The following is an 18,766-nucleotide window of genomic DNA, read 5'->3' as shown; positions in this document are numbered from 1 at the left end:
CGTCATTCAGGGTTGATATAAACCAGTGATGAAAGATAAGGATGATATAGACACGTGATTTGGAGGTGATGGCGCAGAGTTGATACATAGAGGTTTTGACGCTTACAGTTGGTATGGAGAAGAGATGAAGGTCGTGGTTGTTATAGTGAGGGTAGAGGCTAGTTCAATGACCCCGACACCTCTGCCTATTACTCAGAATCCCGACCCAGCAACAGCTGTCATGGCCGCGAGTTCAGACCACCATGGCGGACCTAACTTACAGATGGACGTGGAGATTGAATTAATGAGTTTCAGTGTCGGCAACGCGTGTTGCACTCAGTGGAACAAACCCAGACCCTCAGACTGGTTCGACCTTTGTCCAGACTCCCTGGGTAAATATGGCGTGCTACCACCATCCAGTCACCCGCCGGATGTTACGTCACTAAGACAACGTCAGCATGTCTGATACTACGCACATGCTTCAATATATACGTTTGATCTAATCTTAATGTATGCACAGAGAGAGAGAGAGAGAGAGAGAGAGAGAGAGAGAGAGAGAGAGAGAGAGAGAGAGAGAGAGAGAGATTTTCGGAAATAGAAAACTTTTGGGGTTCATCAATATTTGAACCGCTAGATCTCCAATAAATGCAACTTCTTGTGTGTGGTTTAAGTAAGTGCGACATTTTGTTAATTAGTGCCCAGGATGCTAATTACAATGAATATGGTCCTAATATTTATGCTTGTTGTCTGTGCCTGCAAGTCTGCAACGATAAACGTTGTCACAAGACGATATCCATCTGGAGAGTAATGTAACCGTGCACTTAATGAAACCTTGTATACAGACTTATATCCCATTTTACAGGAAACGACTGGTATCTAAGAGTAGCTGAATGGGTTAGTGGATAAGTGGGAGAGTGGATGAGTGAGTGGGTGGATGAGTGAGAGAGATAGCGGGTGAGTGAGAGAGAGATAGCGGGTGGCCCCGGTTAAAAAAAAAGAGTTTAAACTGGTAAACGTTTGTTATCGAGGTCAAACCCCAACCATTCCACTTGTTGCCGTCATATATCTCCCAGGAGTGCGTCCAACATCCCACTCCTAGTCCCCGTGTATAAACAGACGTTCACTGCAAGGAATAGCGATATGAACTAACACCTGACAGCTGACGAGATCTCGTGGGGTAGGTTTAACTCTTATATCGAGCAGGCGTGATGAAACAATACTACTGCGGCTAGAAATACGTGTGCTCAAACAGGTGGGGCTCTACACGTGAGACAAGAGCCGTCCGCTTCCCTCCGCATAATTTCGGCAGTTGACTCAGGCGAACAGATGGACAACCCAGCTGTAAAGGACTATAGGCGAACACCTATCTCGGTTTGGAGACGTGCACAGCTGCGAGCCTCACACATATATAACACTCCACACGTCGATAGTTTAGGGATTCTCACACATGTATACAAATATACGCTTGGCCACAGTCTACATAGCCACTGTCACGTGACACGTGCCTCGACGTAAACATTGATTTTTCTTTATGTGTTATTTTGTTAAAACCACGACCACGTATACGAGACGTCAGTATCCTCCCCTCGACTCCTACACTGTGACAACATTCTATAGTTGCTATGGAAACTCGGTTTTGTCACCAGCTGGTTCTGTCATAAAGACAATATTACAGAAATATCTGAAAACTATGCTTATGCATAAAATCCGTCCGGAATTATGGATTGCTTTCCCCAACTGATGTTGCCATGCCCAAAAAAAACCGCACTTTGTTCAACGAACGCACGCGTCGGACTATAAACGTAATAGCCAATGTACTGTAACTAATGGTAGTTATTTAAACCCAATTTTTCTATTCAGACGGCTGTGACCCAGGGTTGTTTTTTTACCTGCATGGTCCTGTGGTCTTGTACGGAAGCCTTTTAGGACCATTTGTTTTTTGTCTTTTGATCTTGAAATTTCAAGATGTTATGTTGAAATTTCAAGAAACTAAGTTGAAATTTCAAGATACATACTAAGTTGAAATTTTAAGATAATGATCTTGATATCTTTAAGATAAAATGTTGAAATTTAAGGATTATAACTTGAGATTAAGATAATGATTTGAAATTTCAAGAGAATGATTTGAAATTTCAAGAGAATAATTTGAAATTTCAAGATACTAACTCATTCCGAGGTTGCTCATTATCTTGAAATTGTAAGTTGATATCTTGAAATTTCATGTTGGTATCTTGAATTTTTGAGAAAAAACAAAACAAATGGCCCTAAAAGGCTTCCGTTGTCGTGACCGAGATTGCGATTTATATTGAAACAGAATATGTTTTTTTTTCTGAAATAAAAAGTCGAACATTGTTTTCAGGACATCGGGCGTGTCCAGTGAATATTATTTTTAAACCTGAGACAAAACTTTAAAAAATCAAGAATTTATTTGGAAATGTTAACGAGATCTATGTGAACAGATTGTAGCAATGCATTGGATGTTAACTGCCTTTATGCTTTCCTGGTGAATATATCTTTATCACCTTCACTACAAATTCAATAACACACCTGTATGTATAGTATAGTTAATGCCTGTGGTGTGTCGGAAACAGCCCTTGGCAAAGGATGTTCTACACTTAGTATGAATAGAGTGTGTAACATCTACTTCTGGATTCAGAGAATTAGAACGATTTTGTATAAAGTGAGTTTTCTTTTCTTATATTTAAATCCGTATTTTTGTGACATCGTATCTCTTGCTACTTTTCATGAGCTTCATATTCGTATTTGATGAGTGAAATGACAACAAAACACTGTTTGAATAAGAGAAGGGGTTTATTCACGCCTCCAATAACTACATTTGTTGAGGCCTAGAGTGCCAGGCAAACGAAAGTACATAAAGTGTATAAACCCATGTTGGATGGTGGCTAAAAATGAAACATACAAGAAATGGTAATTCGATGGTGATGTACAGTAAACTACGTTTATAACGAACACGCTTATAAGGAACAGACCGATATAACGAACTTATTTTGTAGTCCCGGCCATTTGTTGTATATATGTTGTTACATGCTTATAACGAACTACAGTTATTACGAACTTAAATTAGTGGTCCCTTTGAGTTCGTTATAGCCGTAGTTTACTGTATTTGCTACGGGTATCAAAGTTGTATTTTGGACCATAAAAGTTGGCAGTGTTTCGGCGACTGGTTTCAGAATACTAACGTTTTAATAACGTTTGTAATTGGTTTGTAATTCCATTCTTCAAGGGTACATGTATATTTTCTAAATACTAAATGCCCGGCATTTTATGATAGAATGTTGCAAGAACATGGATCCATACACCTGGAAAAAAGTTAAGCACCACCATATATTTTCAAATCCCCCTAATAACCGCGTGGTTGGGAATATCTACACATAACATTGATGTCATTTTAATAAATATACAAGGTTTTAATAGGAAAATATACAGAAAATGGTGCTTCACGATTTTCCAGGTGTACAAATTGTAAATGAGTCATATTTCATGACTTGCATTTATATTGAGGACGGGCCCTGTGCAATTACTTTGAACATCATCTACACATATTCTGGAAACTGTATAAACGCTATGACTACCACGCATTGCACGTGAGAGGCCAGTGCATCTGATGGACAATGCACAAGAGCTGGTGCATGTTTCCTGATAAAATTCCTTACATAAACGTATTGGACTTTAGTTAATGATGACAATAAACTCTACTCTCCTTTCATGTTGCGTTGCATTATAACCCCTGCTGTCAGCCCCCAACCCCCCTGCCGTCCGCTCCACCCTCAATACCCCACCCCCATGCTCCCTGCGAGGTCCCGTTGAAACAAACATTAACTGGCTACTTTTATCATCTTCATTAATATATAAATACCCTAGGGGTCGTCGTGCCGCTTTTTCCAAATCACCGAATAATCCTCTCTTTGTTTACTACAAACATACGGCACAACGCGCCGTCACTGACGACGTCTTGGGATGGGGACGTCTTAGAGAGTTTGCCCCCGGCAGGTCTCCTTAATGAGTGTCCCGAGGGGTGGGGGGAGGGGTGGGAGGGTGTCCTCAACCATGCAGGATCCAATATGTCGCCACCGTCAGATTATGGCAAGGGGAAGTCACTCGTGTGTGAAACAGTTAGTCGTATCTTAAATCAGCTTCTCTTCCTTCAAACTGACAAGCGAGCCCCGGGGCGGGATAGAGATTACTACCCCCGGGCAGACGGGATAGGCTTGGGTAGCAGAGGGGTGTCACGACTTAACGGCATCTTCTCGGCGACGTGATTGACAATGCGCCAGCATGACGACTTCCGCGTTAGGACCTCATCGTTGTAACCGTCTATCGACTAATTTGTTAATTTCTTATTATGAACGCCATATCATCATAATTTTTCAGTATGAGATCAGCGAGTCGGGCGGGGTCAGAGGTGAAAGTTCAATCAAGATAGCTTCAGGCTATGAGATGGTTGAGACCTAGGTATACAGTCGAATGGGGTATGACTCACGCTAACCCTTTTTTGATCAGCATTCTTACAGAGACAAATTGTCCCGCAAAGTGCAAAGTTTACCTCATTAGACAAGAGCTTTCGTGGTGTCTGCGCATCAGCGGTAATACGTCTCCTAGATCCAGGGTATCACAGCTAGCTACATGTACGTTGTTAAGGGGGCGGTTGGTTAGCCAAGTGGTTAGGCGTTCGCTCGTCACGCCAAGGACCTGGGTTTGATTCCTCACATGGGTTCATCGTATGAAGTCACACTCGGTGTCCCCCGCCGTGATATTTCTGGAATGTTGCTAAAAATGCTTTAACCCCACTTTCTCACTGCAATCCTCCGTCATATAGTTCCAATATTGCTGAGTGCGGCGTTACACAACAAACAAACAAACAAACAAACAAACAAACACTGCAATGCAGACTTATTACAGGTTCATTCATAACATTAGTTCATGTAACCTTGTAATTAAACATATCAGTTGTACTGTAGAAGATGTAATATATTTATGTGTACGTTGCTTCTTTTCATACAGGGGCGGTCGGGTAGCCTAGTGGTTAAAGCGTTCGCTCGTCGGGTTCGATTCCCGACATGGGTACAATGTGTGAAGCCCATTTCTGGTGTCCCCGCCGTGATATTGCTGGAATATTGCTAAAAGCGGCGTAAAACCATACTCACTCATTCACTGTTTTCTTATATATCATTCAAACTCGGTCTGGGCTCAGTTCTTTGTAATATTTTGGGTTACGCATACCCAGGTTTTAGAAATAAAGTCAAAAGTCGGCTACAATACGGTGCAACCACGTCAAAGACACAGAAAAATCCAGGTGTGTTATAACCGATTTCGTCTACTCGCATAGAGATGAGATAATCCTCCGTCTGGGGGATACATTAGTTTCGTAACAGCCGATGTCACGCTACCCATGATTCGTCATATCCGAAGTATATATATATCTTGTGAATGTTGAGTTAAGGAGAATGCTGGAAATTATCTGCAAGGAGTGCACATAGAGAAGTAGAAATACCATAGCAACTCAGACCAGTTAATAGATATATTGCATTATACTACTTAATATATGATAGGAATATTCCTTGTCGCCCATGTCACAGCACAGAGATTAACTATAATATGTGAATAGATGTAAAGTATATGAAACATCTCTATTAAAAGTGGAATAGTATATATCACTTTTTCGTAGAATATAAAAATGAATAAAAGCTGTAACATTTCATGTGACCGTGCCTTCGATTTTTTACGATAAGTCAAGGTTGTGAGATGATGCAACTCGATCGTGGTGTCATGAGTAATGCTCACGTCTACATAACCAAAGCATTCCCCCTGCAGTAGGTAGTGTTAGGCATATGCAGCATGATGTCGCATACTCTGACGTCTCTTATGTGAATGTATGATATAACTGTGTATATCTGAAACACGATTCGGTTAAACTAGACGTGTATATAACCATGCGTGCGAGAGTAGGGCGACGTGTGGAGGCCGGCAGATAGGGAGATATAGATAGATATACACCAGTCTGGGAATACGAGAACATCACACTAGGGGCGTGAGGCAGATAGTGAGAGGTGTATTTATTACCTTGTGTCTATCAATATTTGTCTATGACAGGGAAATCCACTTACGCTGATAAGTTTACATTCAATCCGACAGGTTTTGACAATGTCGTCTTGAGCTCTACCACCTCTCTTTCTGTTTCTACTTGTCTTGAGACCTTGTGTGTTTTCCTCACAGCGTTTACAAGAGTATCAACGTGTATTGTTATATGGGCACTCCATGGTTTTGTCGTGACGTTTGTCAATATGTTAGTACACACATTGTGTATAGCTGATATCAGTACATAGTGTGTATAGCTAATATCAGTAGATAGTGTGTATAGCTAATATCAGTACGTAGTGTGTATAGCTAATATCAGTACATAGTGTGTATAGCTAATATCAGTACATAGTGTGTATAGCTAATATATGTACATAGTGTGTATAGCTAATATCAGTACATAGTGTGTATAGCTAATATATGTACATAGTGTGTATAGCTAATATCAGTACATAGTGTGTATAGCTAATATCAGTACATAGTATGTATAGCTAATATCTGTACATAGTGTGTATAGCTAATATCAGTACATTGTGTGTATAGCTAATATAAGTACATAGTGTGTATAGCTAATATCAGTACATAGTGTGTATAGCTAATATCAGTACATAGTGTGTATAGCTAATATCAGTACATAGTGTGTATAGCTAATATCAGTACATAGTGTGTATAGCTAATATCAGTACATAGTGTGTATAGCTAATATCTGTACATAGTGTGTATAGCTAATATCAGTACATAATGTGTATAGCTAATATCAGTACATAGTGTGTATAGCTAATATCAGTACATAGTGTGTATAGCTAATATCAGTACATAGTGTGTATAGCTAATATGAGTACATAGTGTGTATAGCTAATATCTGTACATAGTGTGTATAGCTAATATCAGTACATAGTGTGTATAGCTAAATATCAGTACATAGTGTGTATAGCTAATATCAGTACATAGTGTGTATAGCTAATATAAGTACATAGTGTGTATAGCTAATATCAGTACATAGTGTGTATAGCTAATATCAGTACATAGTGTGTATAGCTAATATCAGTACATAGTGTGTATAGCTAATATCAGTACATAGTGTGGGACTTATGACGACAGTGTAGGTGATGGGTGATAAGGTAGGGTTAAGTATACATATTTTACAATAAACATTATGAGAGGGTTCATCTTTTTTGCATTTGTTTCATCTGAAAAGTCAGTCTGGTCATTTGTTTGAGCCTTTGAACTTTGATAGTGACTAGAATACATAATTTCTGCCTGTATGGACCACATATCACTCGCTCACGAAACGTTTTAACCAGAAACATTTAAAAACATCACACGGACACTGATTATACTGAATATAAGTCTCGAATGCTTACAATACACGCCGGGCAGCAATGTGAGTACTGCTTTGTGTGTTGCTGTAAGTACATACATGGTGTATCGCATGACTGTGGTTAACCTCAACTGAAATACGGATCTGAAGGTTACATTTTGTGACTTGACTGAGCGCTATCGAACCCCAACGACGTTGATCGTTGTGCATGCCATCACCCACTGGTGCCCTGGCCCAAATTTAGCCGCCCTGATAAAAAACAACAACTGTCAATGAAAGTATTTTCTCATATTCGAGGATGGTGGCTAAACACAAAACAAACAAAAAATGATTATTCGACGGTGATGTATTTATAACGGGTATCATATTTGTGTTTTGGACCTTATGTTTTCAGTGTTTTCAGCTTAGTAACGTTTTGATAATGTTTGAATTTTTTTGGTCAAATCCAATTTTCAAGTGTATACTTTCTTTTGCCCGGTAGTGTAGTGGTAACATTGCCGAACAGAAACCCCCAAAATGTCCGTTTTTTACCCAACAAATACTGTGTATATAGTGTTGTTGACTATGAGGTTCACTGGTGAAAACATATCTCTTCAGTATGTTGACATAATACTGTCTACCACACGACTCAAATCACTGTAACTGTTTAACGGCGACAAAGCCTCGGTGTGGAACCGCCTCACGGACCGACTCCCAGTCAGTTGGGAGGGAAACATTCCCGAAAACTGGACACTTTGGTGACCTTCACGTGACCTTGAGGTCAGACGAGCGTGTTATGATGGGGAGAAATCATCTTTATTCCATCGGCTGAGATCTCAATCAGAGGGCATTTATCACGACCGACTTAAACCTGGAGTTTAACCTATGTCACCTAATGTGGCCCTCGCGGTGATGAGTATGAGACGGGCCCTCAGCGATTATACGACTAAACACCAACGGATAAGCATTCTATCTATTCTATAGGTTGTGTATCTCCTGCAGTGACGTGAGTGGGGATGCAGTGTTTCTCTCCACAATGGAACGTGTATTTCTGCCATATAGCATTGCGGTGCATACCAGGAATACAAGCAAGTGAATCTATTTTGGGAATCAAACTCAAGACTTCAGCATGAGCGTCTCACCGACTGGCGAGTGAGTGAGTGCGTGCGTGCGTGCGTGGGTGCGTGCGTGGGTGCGTGGGTAGTTGAGTTTAACGCCGCTTTGAACAGTTATAGTTTGTTTGTTTTTTTGTTTAACGCCGCACTCAGCAATCTTCCAGCTATATGACGGCGGTCTATAAATAATCGAGTCATGACTATTCTGTGACTGACATCATGAGCATCGATCCACGCAACTGGGATACGATGACATGCTTTAACCAAGTCAGCGAGCCCCATCTCGTTAGTCGCCTCTTACGACAAGCATAGTCGCCGTTTACGGCAAGTATGGGTTGCTGAAGACCTAGTCTACCCGGGATCTCCACGGGTGTGAACAGTTATAGCAGGGAACGTCAGGTTAATGTGGGGGAAAAGCCAATGCAGGTCTTAGACGTTTACTACTTTGGGTATGGTGCTGACAAACCTGGAAACAATCAATGCGAGCCTGTGATGAGAACCCATAAGGGTCCCTAAGGGACGCTGGCAAGTTGTAAATTTCGTGTTTTACCTTGGGTTTCCATCGGATTGTGTAAATACTAAGAATCAAGTTCACGTTGCAGTTTAACCACATTCCTTAATTTATCACAACTGTCTTACAACCTTGTCTAACTTTGCACCGACGACATTGACAACCGTTATACCATCTCGTGGTAGATCAAGACGGAAACTGGAGACAAACGGCGTGTGGATGCCCCAAACTTTCTCCAGATTATCTCCCCTGATACAAGGTCATGGATACTGATGCGGGCCGATAGGGACTCTGATCACCCGCGCGTTAAACGTCAGACGAAGATTGCACGGAATTGTGTTGACAGACACCGGTATATGTATATACGGTGCTAGAACATGTTTGTAACCGCGAAACCTGAATGTACCAGACAGCTTTCCATAGTGCTGGTCGGAATCTTTACTCGTTACATCACATAAACGGACCAGGGCCCATTCGCACAAAGCGATCTGAGCACTACGACTGTCGTAAGTCTATGTTAAACTATGGGTGTTATGATCATCGTAGCGCTAAGCACGGTACGTATCTCTGTAGTAATGACAAAGTAAACGGATCAGGGCCCAGTGGCACAAAGCGATCTTAGCGCTACGACTATCTTAAGTCTATGGTAAAGTAAGGGGCACGGGTGGCCCAGTCGTCTAGGGCGCCGCGATTCGCTGTACAGAGTTGCGTCCCTTGGCCACGCCAGAAACCTATGATTGTGGGTTCGAATCCCGGTTCGCCCCGATTATGTTTCTAGGTTTGTCAGCACCATACCCGTGCTCGTGGGATTCACCGAAGTGGTAAACGTCTAGACCTGCATCACTTCGGGCTTTCCTTCCACATTAAGCTGACATGCCGCGATATGACTGGAATACTGTTAAAAGGCGGCGTTAAACCCAACTCACTCACTCACTATGTTAAAGTATGGGTGTTATGATCATCATAGCGCTAAGCACGGTATCTCTGTAGTAGTGACAAAGTAAACGGATCAGGGCCCAGTCGCAGAAAGCGATCTTAGCGCTACGACTATCTTCAGTCTATGTTAAAGTATGAGAGTTATGATCATCGTAGCGCTAACATTGTTTTGTTCAAGTGGACCCAGGTGTGCTGAAACTACAAGAGCTATGGGTTGTAAACCAGAGTGTCGTTGTACAAAACAACCCTAGCGCTACGACTGTCGTAAGTCTATGTTAAGCTATTGGAGTTACGACCACAAAGTTCGCTCTGTACAACCCTGAACATGCACACGTGACACTGACGGTGAAAGAAATACATTTATGAATGACATAAATATCCTCACAGCCATAAACTCAGGATGCAGAACGCGTCCCACACACTGAACATACATCATGCATGGAATAACATGTTAAACATATGTCGTTTCACTGGAGTGTTAAATAAACATTTGTATTCATGAGTATTGAGTTCTAGTGTACCCTCAGATATGGGCTTGTCATTATACACCAGTCATCTGGGCTAATATGTATTATGTCTAAACGTACAGCTATAATACATAGGACTAAAATTGATGATGTCTGAACTACAGATCTAATTTATTTCACCATACTAATATTTATCTTGTCTGAACATTCAAAGAACCAATTTATTTCACCATACTAATATATATCTTGTCTGAACATTCAAAGACCAATAAATATTATGTCTGAACCTAGATACATGTATCTAATTCAAAGAACTAATATATATTCTGTCTGAACCTACAGATCTAATTCAAAGAACTAATATATATTATGTCTGAACCTACAAATCTAATTTAAAGAACCAATATATGTTATTTCTGAACCTACAGATATAATTCAAAGAAAAATTATATATTATGTCTGAACCTACAGATCTAATTCAAAGAATTAATATCTATTATGTCTGAACCTACAAATCTAATTCAAAGAACTAATATCTATTATGTCTAAACCTACAGATCTAATTCAAAGAACTAATATCTATTATGTCTGAACCTAGATACATGTATCTAATTCAGAGAACTAATATCTATTATGTCTAAACCTACAGATCTAATTCAAAGAACTAATATCTATTATGCCTGAACCTAGATACATGTATCTAATTCAGAGAACTAATATCTATTATGTCTAAACCTACAGATCTAATTCAAAGAACTAATATCTATTATGTCTGAACCTAGATACATGTATCTAATTCAGAGAACTGATATCTATTATGTCTAAACCTACAGATCTAATTCAAAGAACTAATATCTATTATGTCTGAACCTAGATACATGTATCTAATTCAGAGAACTAATATCTATTATGTCTAAACCTACAGATCTAATTCAAAGAACTAATATCTATTATGTCTGAACCTAGATACATGTATCTAATTCAGAGAACTAATATCTATTATGTCTAAACCTACAGATCTAATTCAAAGAACTAATATCTATTATGTCTGAACCTAGATACATGTATCTAATTCAGAGAACTAATATCTATTATGTCTAAACCTACAGATCTAATTCAAAGAACTAATATCTATTATGTCTGAACCTAGATACATGTATCTAATTCAGAGAACTAATATCTATTATGTCTAAACCTACAGATCTAATTCAAAGAACTAATATCTATTATGTCTGAACCTAGATACATGTATCTAATTCAGAGAACTGATATCTATTATGTCTGAACCTAGATACACATATCTAATTCAAAGAACTAATATCTATTATGTCTGAACCTAGATACATGTATTTAATTCAGAGAACTAATATCTATTATGTCTAAACCTACAGATCTAATTCAAAGAACTAATATCTATTATGTCTGAACCTAGATACATGTATCTAATTCAAAGAACTAATATCTATTATGTCTGAACCTAGATACATGTATCTAATTCAGAGAACTAATATCTATTATGTCTAAACCTACAGATCTAATTCAAAGAACTAATATCTATTATGTCTGAACCTAGATACATGTATCTAATTCAGAGAACTAATATCTATTACGTCTAAACCTACAGATCTAATTCAAAGAACTAATATCTATTATGTCTGAACCTAGATACATGTATCTAATTCAGAGAACTAATATCTATTATGTCTAAACCTACAGATCTAATTCAAAGAACTAATATCTATTATGTCTGAACCTAGATACATGTATCTAATTCAGAGAACTAATATCTATTATGTCTAAACCTACAGATCTAATTCAAAGAACTAATATCTATTATGTCTGAACCTAGATACATGTATCTAATTCAGAGAACTAATATCTATTATGTCTAAACCTACAGATCTAATTCAAAGAACTAATATCTATTATGTCTGAACCTAGATACATGTATCTAATTCAGAGAACTAATATCTATTATGTCTAAACCTACAGATCTAATTCAAAGAACTAATATCTATTATGTCTGAACCTAGATACATGTATCTAATTCAGAGAACTAATATCTATTATGTCTAAACCTACAGATCTATTTCAAAGAACCAATATACCCACCTATTTTGTATATGCATGTACATACCATTGATGGTTTCGCCTGTTACAGACTCGATTAATTACAGGTAGACAAGGATACAGGTGGCATGGAAAGCAAATCACGCGCATAGCACACACAGCAATGTCTCTGTCAATTCACACGCATTTTCCCACATGGGGATTCTGGGGAAGGATAGATCTCGTGTATCCGTGACTTGTCGTCAAAGGCATCATTGGCTCCGATGTCGTGGATCGTTGCTCATGTGTTCAGTCACCGGTTTGTCTGGTCCAGACTCCATCATTCATATGCCGTCGTGATAAGGCTGGAATAATGCTGACTGGTGTTCAATTTTCACTCACCCACTCACTCATATACGCGTGTTTCATTGACTAACGTCTCGTGTGCAAACTACGAGTATATAGCGTAGAGTAAGGGTTCATGCGAACCATGACTATATTGAACAGCACACAGTGAGTGAGTGAGTTGGGTTTAACGCCGCTTTTAACAGTATACCAGTTATATCACTGTGTGTCAGCTTAATGAGGGAGGAAAGCCCGAAGTGATGCAGGTCTCGGACGTTTACCTCTTCGGTGAAACCCACGAGCACGGGTATGGTGCTGGCAAACCTAGAAACATAATCGGGGCGAACCGGGATTCGAACCCATGATCAAAGTTTTCTGACATGCCCAAGGGACACAACTTTGCACAGCGAATCGCGGCGCCTTAGACGACTGGGCCACCTGTGCCCCGAACAGCACACAGCCTCCTGCACACCACGCATGTATTTCATAGTACAAGATCCAGTACAAACTGCGATGTATTTCATAGAACAAGGTATCGTGCAACCTACACGTGTTTTATGTAGAACAAGATCTCGTGCAAGCCACGTGTGGGTGTGTGGGTGGATGGTGCGGCGCGGTGCGGTGTGGTGGTGCAGTGCGGTGATTCGCGGTGCGGTGTTGTGTTGGGTGTTGTTGTGTGGTGCGGTTCGGTGAGGTGTCGAGTGGTGCGGTGATGTGCGGCGTTGTGCGATGCGGTGCGGTGCGGTGCGGTGTTGGGTGGTGTTGTGTGGTGCGGTTCGGTGAGGTGTCGTGTGGTGCGGTGCGGTGCGGTGCGGTGCGGTGCGGTGTTGTTGCATGGATGTATTGTATAAATCCGAGTGTATCTTGTTATAATGTATTCTAGCATGTGTTATAATTAGCATAATCAATTTATTTTAAATGCCATGTACATGTTATAAAAGTGTCTCATATTTTAAATATTGTGAATGAGTATTGATTTACAGCACGTATATAGCACGTGACACTATATAAAACTATCATTGTTATCGTTATTATTATTATTATTATCATCATCATCATCATCATTATTATTCTAAACACCTATTAGAAGCCAGTAATACAATCCAAGACATATTTTAATGGTTAAAGTATTTACACGCATTCCAAGGTGTGCTAAAAGCTACAAGTCATAGCCGTCACCTCGGTATGACACACGTAATATATCTCTGTCATTAAGGTTCATCAAGTTTGAATGATTACACGATTCAACTTCTTTATATTAGTGAAATTGTTAATAAAAAAAATGGAAAAATACATCTGAGCTCGGTACTAGGTCGAGTGTCACGTAGCTACTGCGCATGTCTGCTTCTTGGTGATTTGCTACGACAAACAGCGAAACTACTTATAATGAGTAAGATGATCGGTCTCAGGCAGAGCATTCATCATCGTCCCATCTGACGTCTGCGCATGTAGTTATCAGAATCACGGCTGTGCTGTAATAAGTAGTATAGAAATTAACGTTTAATGACGTGGTGAAATTACTTATTTTACTCCAGGTGTAATCTGGGCGCAAGGTTTCCCGGCGCAATGCGGCACCATTTCCATAACAGGTTTTCGCGGCGGTTTTGTTGTTTATGAGGATGGGTTTAGAATACACAGGCAAGGTATAGTGTTGTTAAGTCTTCGCTCTCCTAAATGAAGCATAATAATATACGGACCACTGACCGAGAATATTTCAGGTCTAGAATCACTGAACATAGTGACGAATATGAAAACAGTTTGGCGAATAATATCGCCCGGAGCCCTATACCCATAGATGTGGTTCGTACTAATGCAGTTTAATTTATAGTTTGTTCACCTAAGTGAAACGGGTGAAGTATATATCTTAATCATGCAAACGTATCTTTCCGAAACATAAGAGGACAAACTTTTAAACTAGATAACCCTTTGGCTTTACTTGTCTGAGTATATATCAGTAATATTTAGGCTACCCATATGTCAAATTATCAAAAAAGGCATCCGTCACCCCTCGCCCCTTTCCGTAACCTGCAAGAAGACGCTATTCGGCTTGTCCCGGAATACCACGAGTTGGTCACGAATGAGCAAAATTATAGCATCTGAGAATACAAGATACATCAACGGAAGTATAAAAGGGTTTAAATAAAAATGTTTGTACTAAACTGCAAAAGAAAGTAAAAACATGAAAATTGGATTTTGACCCAAAAAATACGAACGTTATCAACACGTTACTAGACTGACCTGTTGTGCCATACTCATTGATATGATGCATGTCATATCGCCTGTGATACCCGTATCAAATGCATCACCATTGAATAACCATTTCTTTCTCCGTTCTTTTTTCCGTGAGTGTTTTTATACATGAGTGTATATTTTCAGTTTATAAGTTAGCAGACTAATGAACTTGGAAAATGCGCCAGTGTTAAGTAATTGTGTTTTTTGCAAATTATATGAAATGTAAGGTTCTACACTCAATGTTGTTTTTCGTTGATACAAAAATATAACATTTCAAAAACATTTTTTTAACTTGTTACACTTAATAAAAAAGATATGTGATTCGATGTTAATTTTCAAAGTATAAACTTGAGGTTAATGTGACCTTTTGTCATGCAGTCATACGACGATCTGTTTACTGAAACTGTTATTAGTGCTGCGCAGTGTATAAATAAACATTTTAAATCAACTTGAAATACCTAGCTCCTGAAGTTTGACAGAGACGCATATTTAACGTACCCTCGGGGCCCCAGACTCTGTCTGCCTTTTGTTTATGCTAATTATTGTCTTACAAATACATCCACCCATATGACCGCATAATGACATTTCAAGCAAGCCGGTTTTTACATAAAATTTTATTTACTTGTCCAATAAAATAGATTGCTGCTATTTGTCTGAATTATTATCGCTCAATAAAGCTGTCAGTTGTAGCGAGTAAAAGCTGACATTTCGCTTTATGGCCACGCCCCTTGGGCTGTCACGTGACCGACTATGAATAGCAATTAATGTTATTCTAAAAACATTTTATTGGTCGTGGCATTATCGGGGCTTAGCGATACTGAATTATAGCAGTATAAGCTCTTTCCTCGGGCAAAACGGATTAGAAAGAAAAAAACTAACACATACGTAGACTAAGTTTGTATAGTGTGACCTCTACCGGTTGTGTAGTAAACTGTCTTAACTAGATTAGTGCGCATGAGTGAGAACTTGCCCTGGTCTGTTCGGTAGGAAACTCTTACAGTTGAAACACAATATATCATCTAACGGAATTGCCGAAGACGAAGTATTTACTAGTAAATTAACATGATGACATATCCCACATCAAAGACATCTTCATGCTAGTGGCTCTTGCATCTTTATGTCAATACGTGCCAAGCGTTTTTCTCCGTCGATATGTAGTTAAAAACATCGCCTTCGTGTTGGCGTGTGATGTTCTACATTGTTGGACATAGTACATGTACTATAAAGATACATTTAAGTTGTGACTTGTAGATATTATTCAGTGTGCATACATTTTCAAGAACTGAGTATTAGATATATTAATAATATATTAGTATAAGATATAGAGATGTACAGATTATACAAAATATGGAGCTGTGGTGTGGTTACCAACATGTGCATGTGGATTTCTACATTCCGTCCGCCTTATGTCTGTGATATTTTATATATCTCAACGATCTCTATCAATATCGTCGCATAAAGATATTTCATGCAAATAAGTTTTACTTAATTTTGTATTGACTTGTCCTCTAAGGAGGTTAAACATATAAACACGATTATAGAGCACAACATTAAACAAGAAATCCGAGACATAAAAGATGTCTTTAGTTAGACACAGAAAAATGTCCTCTGTATGCATACATATACGTAATAGTATATGAAACGATAGCAAGGTATTTCTTGAAGCTGTGAATAGAAGATGCACATATAAATCTCTACACGTAAAACCGGAGAGTGCATGTGTTCCGACATGTGTCTATGACGTATAGTGATATCGCAGGTTGGGGTAAAAGTTGGATTTGGGTTTATGAGAACAAAAATCTTATACATGAGAAGGTTTCAAGGAGCAACAAGTCTAAACGTCCTCCATATTGCACCAGCCAAACGGTGGACGACCATACCGCGACTAGTGTCAAGTCAGTGACTTTGTTACATTTACATTGCTGGAACTTACAATCGAGATTAGAATCAACATATCTAATCATTGCTTTTTACATGTATGTGAACTAAAAAACTGCATTGGCAAACGCTTTTCATTGTATTGCTGAAGTGAGATTTATGACTCGCCCTCCGCTGTGTTTATTTGACGCTCGTTGCGTCCAATCTGAGTTAAATTAATAAAAGGCATGCAAAAAGTGTTTCTAACTGTAGTTTGTTATTTGTTTATCACTTACATTAGACTGTGTAATGGAGTGTAAGACAATACCACATGGTAAGGAGACATCACCGCGAGTTGTGTTTTGTCTTGTGTCGGCCGAGGTGTGATATGAACGCTCTCAGCCATAGAGCACTGCTAGCTTAATAACAAACCATGCCAAACACTAAATAAACTTCACTCACGTTAAAACTAATCTTCCTCACTACTTAAGAGGTGTGAAAGTTTTCTGCCTGGGGTTAGGCTACTTGTTAGATCTGAACCCAGACTGCGTCGGATGTCGTCTGCCGGGAAGGGTTTATTGTGTAGCAGACGACACTTTTGAGGTCACGAACTAACCCAACCGGTCCAGGAAATGACGGGCGCTCGTTATAAGGCGCTGTGCGACGCAACAGGTAGATCAGTTACCTGAGTGCCGAGGTAGGAGAAGCATCTCACATACGACATTCGGGACAGACGAAACACGTCGCCATATTGAATTGTGGAAAGTTTACGGTTAGAGAAAGTGAAATCCCCGAGTTTATCTACGGTAACAGCTGGGACCTGTCCACATACCTGTCAGGTACAAGTTGACAGAGGTGCGCGCGCATTGGGTATTCAGCGCCACGTTCAATGTATTGCACCAATCAGCGAGAGGGTGGCCAGTAAAGTTGAGTGTCGGCACATGGTCTAGAAGTATAACAAAACATTTGGTGGTGGTCTTGCCTCGAGTTCTAGTCAGTTAGCAAGACGCAAGGGACATGGCCCCATATCTGGTAGCGTTGTTTTGCGCCTCAGCTGGGAAGAATGGAGAAGAACTGGGTTCGGATGAGGAACAGATTGTGTTATTCGTCTACCTGTTGTTTGATGTCACCAATAACAAGGTGAGTCAGTGGGAAGTCTGTCAGTGTCACTCACCTCCATCTGGGACCATCTCCGTAACACCCAGCCCCCCTTGCTCGGGCCCAATTTCTACCTCTATCGTTTGTTTCAGGTGATTGCAGTTCAACATCACTATGTGAAACCACAGCCTAACGAACTGTCGGAAACTTTGTTGACTGAAGACTGCAAGACAGAAACTGGGATAGATGAAAACGCTGTTAAAAACGGACAGTCACTGGACCATGTATTGGAGGAGGTACGTTCACAGCGCTAGCCCTACCTGTTGATTACAGGTATTCTTTTTGATCTTACCGACGCTCAGGCGAAAGATGCATGGATGGGACAGAAGGAAAAACTAGCCTTAGCATGCCTGACACTGTTTTGGGGACACATTGTGCTGCGATTAATTATAAGAGTCCCGAGTATCTCGCCATGCAACCTGTTGCACGGATATCGATCGCGCTAGGCTCCAGCCTGCGACGTTGCAGTGGAAGTGTGTAGTAGTCGTTGAAAGGGAGGGGGGCACAGGAAAGGGGACACAGGAGGGGAGGTCGTTATCACAACTCCAGACGCAAGGTTCTCATGCCCCCACAAATATAACATCAACACCTCCCACTGATAACACTATCTTCCTACCTACCTACATTCACGTACACCTGTCTCCTATTGTACACAAATAAGTATCTCAAACTTTCCCAGTATCAGGGATGTTTTCACTGTAGCCAAGGATCTGATTTCTTC

General features: G+C 39.9%; 1 protein-coding gene across 2 annotated transcripts in view; it reads left to right on the top strand.

Annotated features, from left to right (window-relative positions):
- Positions 1 to 17,613: 17,613 nt before the first annotated feature.
- The window catches only part of LOC124133911 (RNA-binding protein fusilli-like), a 29,722-nt gene continuing 28,569 nt past the window's right edge, over positions 17,614 to 18,766 (top strand). The window contains exons 1-2 of one of the 2 annotated variants that reach the window (XM_046498494.2): positions 17,614 to 18,027; positions 18,138 to 18,281. In XM_046498494.2, the coding sequence (XP_046354450.1) occupies positions 17,905 to 18,027; positions 18,138 to 18,281 (267 nt within the window). In that variant the 5' untranslated portion in view covers positions 17,614 to 17,904. The remainder of the gene's footprint in view (positions 18,028 to 18,137; positions 18,282 to 18,766) is intronic. The other variant, XM_046498495.2, reaches the window with a different exon arrangement.

The sequence above is a fragment of the Haliotis rufescens genome, unplaced genomic scaffold (genome assembly GCF_023055435.1).
Source record: "Haliotis rufescens isolate VD_foot unplaced genomic scaffold, xgHalRufe1.0.p SCAF_17, whole genome shotgun sequence".
Classification (NCBI taxonomy): domain Eukaryota; kingdom Metazoa; phylum Mollusca; class Gastropoda; order Lepetellida; family Haliotidae; genus Haliotis; species Haliotis rufescens.
Note: the sequence above shows the minus strand (reverse complement) of the source record. Positions and strands in the feature narration are given on the sequence as shown.